This window comes from Macaca fascicularis, chromosome 18, assembly GCF_037993035.2.
Source record: "Macaca fascicularis isolate 582-1 chromosome 18, T2T-MFA8v1.1".
NCBI lineage: Eukaryota > Metazoa > Chordata > Mammalia > Primates > Cercopithecidae > Macaca > Macaca fascicularis.
The window spans coordinates 38925203-38932473 of NC_088392.1; the positions used below are offsets into that span (position 1 = coordinate 38925203).

General features: G+C 42.2%; 1 protein-coding gene across 22 annotated transcripts in view; it reads left to right on the forward strand.

Annotated features, from left to right (window-relative positions):
• MRO (maestro) overlaps positions 1-6190 on the forward strand; it is a 45406-nt gene extending 39216 nt beyond the window's left edge. For 18 of the 22 annotated variants that reach the window (XM_065533806.1, XM_065533812.1, XM_065533798.1 and 15 more), the window contains 3 exons: positions 416-571; positions 1130-1237; positions 1890-6190. In XM_065533806.1, coding sequence (XP_065389878.1) covers positions 416-571; positions 1130-1237; positions 1890-1943 — 318 coding nt within the window. In that variant the 3' untranslated portion in view covers positions 1944-6190. The remainder of the gene's footprint in view (positions 1-415; positions 572-1129; positions 1238-1889) is intronic. The other 4 variants (XM_065533817.1, XM_074022229.1, XM_065533816.1 and 1 more) reach the window with 1 other exon arrangement.
• The last annotated feature ends 1081 nt before the right edge of the window (positions 6191-7271 follow it).

Here is a 7271-nt window from a genome sequence, read left to right on the forward strand (position 1 = left end):
TTAGCTTGTGGGGAGGAAAATTTGGTGGCCGATGGAGAGGAGTAGGAAGTAGATCTACTTGTTCTATAAAGCTTTTTGGTTATTTTGAATTTTGGGAACTTTACAAATGTATTCTATCTCCAAAACACGAAATAATGAACAAAAAATCTGGGAAGGTGGGAGTAGCACTAGTGATTTCCCAGGCTAGTCCTCTCATCTGCTGGAGAAAAGGTTCACTGAAGCCTTTGGGCCCTCTTCAAGCCACCCCCACCCACCCAGCTAAGTGGTTTAGACCAGATCTCACCGCCCACCCTGTAATGTACAGCCAAGATTGACAGCTGTGATGTGTTCTGATTGACGGCTGTGATGTGTTCAGATGCAATTGCCTTTTGGTAATGATCTGGCTTTCTTATTGTTTTGTCGACGGGGACCACAGGAGAACGACAGTCTGAGATACTCGGCCTTTGTTTTGTTTGGGCAATTGGCTGCCTTTGCCGGGAGGAAATGGAAAAAATTTTTCACCGGTCAGGTTAAGCAGACACGAGATTCCCTCCTGATCCATTTACAGGACAGAAACCCCCAGGTTGCCAAGGTAAGACCTTGACTCTGCAACCAACAGAGTGACATCTCCATGCTATTCATAAAGGGAGTTGCGAGTTGAGACGCCAGACCCTGGGGTTCCTGCTAGCACTGCTGTAGATACTTAGCAGCATTTCTGTATGTATCCTAGACAAGGTGCCTCTTCAGTGTGTAATCTCTCTTTGAGCAAGAGTGTTATTTTCCATCTGCCCCACCTGCCCAAGCCCAGTACCTGTCAATGCTAGAAAAGCTTTCTACCAAACCACTTGCCTTCTTTAAGTTACTGAGAGAGAAATTAAATTTCGGAATCCAGTACTATTTTTGATGAGATAATAACAAGGGCTTTGCTAAACTATAAAGCTATGCCCTTCCTGCCAGTCCCCAAATTACAGACATGGCCGTCTTATAAGCATACATCCTTTAAGATTCAAATGTTGAAACTACCTGGAAGTTACTTTCACACTTTCAGTGGCCCTCTGACCACAGATTGGGTGCAACCTCTGGGATACTTTTCCTTGCTTGGGATTATAGAATGCTCTAATAAATAAAATAGTAACATTATTTTTCTCAGGCTTGCAAAACAACATTTCGAGCCTGTTCTCCATATCTGAAACTAAGGAAGGAATACAGCTTCCAGAGCGAAGAAGATCAAAGGAACACTAAGCTCTACCGGCAGCTGGTGAGTGAGCCAGGGTAGCAGAGAATTCTCTTCCGGTCCCTGCCCTCCTGGTGATTAACACGGAAGGTGGCCAAGCACAAGAAAGAGATACCCCCCATAAAATGACTCAGGCCAACTATGTTTTTTTTTTTTTCTGGACAGAGTCTTGCTTTGTCACCCAGAGCAAGTACAGTGGCACCATCTCGGCTCACTGCAGCCTTCACCTCCAGGTTCAAGCGATTCTCGTGCCTCAGCTTCCTGAGTAGCTGAGATTACAGGCGTGTGCCACCACACCCGGTTAACTTTTGTATTTTTAGTAGAGATGGGATTTCACCATGTTGCCCAGGCTGGTCTCGAACTTCTGATCTTAAGTGATCTGCCTGCCTCGGCCTCCCAAAGTGCTGGAATTACAGGTGTGAGCCAGCATGCCCAGCCAAGCCAACTATGTTTTGATTGTAACTGACCCATCATACAACGTAAATGACAAAACGCCTAGAGGATCAAGCACGAGATATATTGGCAGTTCCAGTTCAGGTCACTAGCTGGACGCAGGTGATGCCTCCACTTGTCCTGCTTATCCACGTGCCCTGCACTGACCACTGCCTACTAGTTACATAGTCAAGGAAGTTTGCTGAATCCCGCCCTCACACGTACCTTTGCTAATTTCTTTCAGAGCCATTATCATCCAGAGATCCTGCAGTTCTTCTACGCAAATAAAATTCTGTAAGCGCAGAGCAGCAGGGAAATGGTTCTATGTGAGGGCATTGCTGAGCCATCGTGTTCCCCTGTTTTATCTCACTGGATGCCTCTTCTCCTTGCCTCTTGGGATTGTAATGGAAAAGAGGGTGCTGGGAGAGCAATCAAAGGCAAAAATAATACATGGAATTGTATGATTATATCTAAAGTAAAATTCTAGACTGCTTTCACTTATTTCATTTCTTCCCCATACAAATTTGATGAGCAGGTACACACTTTCTTTAAAACATTCCAAGTGTATGTAGATTCAGTGCTTATTTCTCAGCTTTTTCTACCTTAGGTTCATCTCTGTCACCTAGCTTTTATTTTTAATACTCAATTTCTGAGGCTTAGGACAATACTTGTTACCTTAAGGTTTTTGTTTTTTGTTTTTTTTTTTTTTTTTTTTTTCTGGTTTTTGTTTTTGTTTTTGGTGTATTTGCTATTGATACCTTTTCTTGCCAAGATTTATTTAAAGTTGGCCAAGATACCAAGAAGGTGGCTTGCAGGGGTATCTTTAGCGTCTCATAACTGTAAACAGTCATTGCTTTCAAGATCATCCGAAACAAGAATTAATAGAGAGAAAAAAATATATAAAGCATGTGTTGAAAATCCTCACGCTCATGATAACTTAAGGGATAACAATAGTAGGTAACACTTACTGAGTGCTTACAATTTAGTGGACGCGGTCAAAGTGCTTTTTGTAAGTTCTATTTAATACTTGCGACAACCCTATGAGATAGTAAGTACTACTATTGTTCTCATTTTATAGATAGAAAGCTAAGACACAGGGAAATTAGGTAACTTGCCCCAGATAACTCAGTGAACAATGGAGCTGGAATTCAAATGCGTATGGTCTGATTTCTTGAGCCCATACTCAATAACCATGCCATCCTGCCTGTCCGTGGAATAACTGATGGATGGTTAGAAATATTAAAAACAAAACAAACGCAAATGTCTCTGCTTCTGCTTCTCTACTAAGCCCAGTTAACTTTTGCTTTTATATGTACTAAGTATACATTTTCGTTAATTTATGTGAGCTGAGTGTATGTTTTTATTAATTAGTTTTTGGCTATTAATGCCAATTATTTTGGTGATCAATCCTAGTTATCTGAGGAGTCACATCTCTCATAAAAATCACAAGAAAAATCTCTTAGTCCCACTCACCCTCCCTCCAACCAGATTGCATCCCAAGCTTCTATAGAAACTCTGGTACCACCCCTGAACTCAGTATCCAGGCCACACCCAGAGTGTTTTGTTCAAGACAATTTAAAACACGAGAGATTATAAAAACTACAGCAGGATCTTAAACAGCATTCTGAGAACCAGGAACTCAATTTTCTGCTGTAGGTCCCAGGGACAGGGTGGTGTGACACAGATGTGGGGGTGAGGAGAGGCCTAGGCGAGATGAGGATGTGGGAGATGGCAGACGGAGTGGCAAGTGCCAGGCAGGAATGGATTTTCTTCCTTCCTGTTTTGAATCTGAAGAACATGATAGCAAGAGATTTTAGGATGGACACAGGCTCAAGAGGGTGTGGGTGGTTCTGAGGGGTAAGCCCCCTGCCCCTCCCAGCACCTGCTCCCTGGATGTTGGCCTCTTCGAAATTTTGTTGCAAGGTTGGTTTAAACTTGATGCAGTTCCATTAAGTGATCAGTGAGTGGTCTGAGAAATGACTGCATGTGGCTGGCATTCAAAAAGGTGGGGATAAGGTGAGATGGGTGGGGTTATGTGGTATACAGTAGAAAAACGTATGCAGTTAACGTTGCTGTATTGGTTAAAATTGTGGAAGATGTGGTTGAATTATTTGACTTTAAGATTCCACAGTAACCTTTTATTTTGGTGGCCCCCAATGAGTCATGCCTCCTGATACTCATGTCCTTATTTAGTCCCTTCTGTTTGCATCTGGGCTGCCTTTGTGACTTGCTTTAATCAGGAGATTGTGATAAATGGCACTGTGCTGGGCCTAGAACCCTGGCAGTTTCCTCGTTTGAATTGTGGGGGAAGCCAGCTGCCACATAAGAAGTTGAACTACCAGGAACAAAGGAGAGTGCCTGAGATCACCATGTGAAGGAGAATGGAGACACTAACCCACAGCAGAGTCCGAAGTCCAGACACATGACACAAGTTGTCCCTTCCAGCCAGACCCTAGCCGTTGAAGCTACTCCAGTTGACACCATATGGAAAAGAGACAAGCGTCTCTGTCAAGCCCGTCTCAATTGCAGAAGCATGAACAAAGAATCAAATGATTGTTGTTTTAAGTCATTAAACTTTGGGATAATTTGTCACACAGCAATAAGTAACCAAAGAAGATTCCTTATTATTAACTGTTATCTTGGCTAATTCTGTTTTGCTCTTCATAAGTCCTCTTTAAGTTTAAGTTCTATTTCCAGAAATTTATGTTATCATGAAATTTGGTGGCAAGAGCAAGGGACCATGTTGTTTTTGTTTGTTTGTTTGTTTTTTTCTGTTTCTCACCATACCTATCACAGGGCCTGGCCACGTGATTAAGGAACATTTGCTCAATGACTAAGTGATTCCAAATTGCAGAGGGAATAAAGTCCAACGTTCAGTCTGCCATTTCAGGCTTTCAACCTTCCTTTTCTTCTGTTACTCTCTTTGCTTCAGCCAAGTTTGGGTCTTTTCTCTTCTTTCAACATGTCTTGGTCTCCTACACCCCCTCACCTTGGCTCAATCTGCTATTTCTGTGTTGAGTCCCCTCACCTGTGCACATCCACCTGGACTCACATGCACACACACACACACGCACACATTTCACATGTATATCTTATTTGTACTCCAACGCCTAGGTCAAAGTCCTGATCCCCCCAGTCAGGGAGAGCTCCAGGCTCTGAATTCCCAGAACATTCTAGCGATATTATACCACTTATATCTTATCTGAAAGGTTTTTTTTGTTTGTTTGTTTCCCTATATGTCTTTTTATGGGTTTTTTTTTTTTTTTTTTCCTGTTAAGATTGAAACTATAGAAGAAGGCAGGGCTCTATCTTGGACATCATTTGTATCTCTCTGGTGACTGCAAAAGTACTCTGTAAATGAATGTTGATAAGGGGAAAATGTCAGAAAGTCATCTGAAGCTGTCACTCCTTCCTGGGAGGAGCCCACTTTGACAAGTGAGAGTCATCGATTTCATTCCTTATAACCAATGTACAGGTTACTTTTATGCTTGTGCATTTCAAGTTTTCCCTTCCCCGTGTTTATTTGAATGCCAACCCAAAGGTAATGTTTTGACATTTCTTAATTTTGAATATTAATTTTGAACCTTATTGAGCAGTTGAATGAAAGACAGAAAAAAGGAATGTTCAAGTGCCCCACCCCCCATGTTAAGTGCTCAGGGTAGACCTATGCTTGGTCCCCTGTGTCTCTGGCACTCATGAGATGGGTCTTTCTTTCTTTATTTTTATTTTTGAGATGGAGCCACGCTCTGTCACCCAGGCTGGAGTGCAATGGCACGATCTCGGCTCACTGCAACCTCCACCTCCCAGGTTCAAGCGATTCTCCTGTCTCAGGCTCCTGAGTAGCTAGGATTGCAGGTGCCTGCCACCATGCCCAGCTAATTTTTGTATTTTTAGTAGAGATGAGGTTTCACTATGTTGGCTAGGCTGGTCTCGAACTCCTGACCTCAAGTGATCTGCCCACCTTGGTTTCCCAAAGTGCTGAAATTACAGGCGTGAGCCACTGCATCAGGCTGAGATAGGTCTTTCTTAAAGGGGAGAGGGAAGTGGTGGAGAGAGAGGAGAGAAAATGACAAAGGAGGTGGCTGGGAATCTAACAGGTGTGACCAATTCTGCTAATCAATGAGAGCAGAAGCCTGTGAACTTCCAGTCAATAGACTACTTAATTGGGGGAACGCTTTACACGTTATAAAAAAGCACTGGAGTGTTTGCAAAGTGAGAAACAACAGCTATGTAGGGTAGGTAGCAGTTAGTGTTGTATGGAAGACAGATATTTGTGCGTTTCTGCATTTTCTAAGTTTGCTGCAATGAGCATATATTACTTTTATAGTTATAAAACACATGCAAAAGTGCCCTTTTAAAATGAAAAAAAGTCCATGAGTGTAAGTGATATACATGCTTGGAAAGCCTGGGATGGTCATTGTTTACCCTCGGTAGTATGTGTTTGCCTTTGTCCTTTTGAGACATTTTGTTTTAATCTGTTGATGACAATAACCTGTTGATAATATAACTTGATGACAAATAAAGTGACTTATGATTATCATTTTATTTATGTTACTGAACTTACATTAATTCTGTCTGACCACAGTAGAGTAAATCTTTTGTTCCTTTATTTACATGTTAAATGGTTTCAGAAAAACCCTGGGTTCTAGATAAATCCAACACATCCTAATTTACTGAGGAGAGATGATTTGATATGCAAAGACACCTACTATTTACCAAGTTAAGCACAGACTCCCAAGCCAGACTTCTAAGATTCCTTATAATAAACACCAACCTAGAATTTCCCATGATGCTCCCTCATTTCCTACTGTCTGGAATACTTTCCAGTTCCTTGTTTCTATCAGCCATTCCCTGGCCTGATTCCAAATGCCATTTTCTTCAGAGGTAGAGCAGAGCTGCTAGGAGGATGCAGCCTGGCTCTACCATTTAGCCAGGTGTGAGCAAATCAGCGCATCAAGCCTCAGTGTGCTGATCTGTGAAATGAAGACGATAACCCAATGCATAGAATTGCTGGGCTGCAAAGATTCAATTAAGTCACACTGAGCACTCTCGGTACATAGAAGGTGCTCAGGAAATGTTAATTGTTTTGTTCCTCACTCCTAACACACTCTCCAGATAGTATTTCTGCTCTTCTTGAAGCTGCCCAGGTCTTCAGACAGGTCCATTGGTATTTGAGCGTTACCCTGATCCACCAGTCCTGGAGATAGCCTCCGTATCCTTTATTAGTTCTCCAAGAATGTGGCTTCGAGTCTTGCCTGACATGGGTGTTCAGTAAAGATTGGTTGAATTCATTGAGTGGCAAATGCTGGCTTTTTGACCAAGTAGGAATCTGTCACCTGATAGGTTTTGGAATTTTTATAAAGATAAGAATCATAGCAATGAGAATAGCAAGTGGTTCTTTCCCACTCCACCCTTTCGGGTGTGTGATTGCTCAGAGCGGGAGCAGTGCCTTTTTACACTCTTGAGGTGGTTTCAATAGATCCTGTTCATTCCATCCTAATATTCCCAACAGCTCTGTTAAGAATTCCGTATTGTATCTTTTAAGCAAGCTCTTGTTAATAATTAACACCTCACCTTCTGTTTCTGAGGGTGATGCTATTAATCATGTTCCTTTCAAGCAGATGAA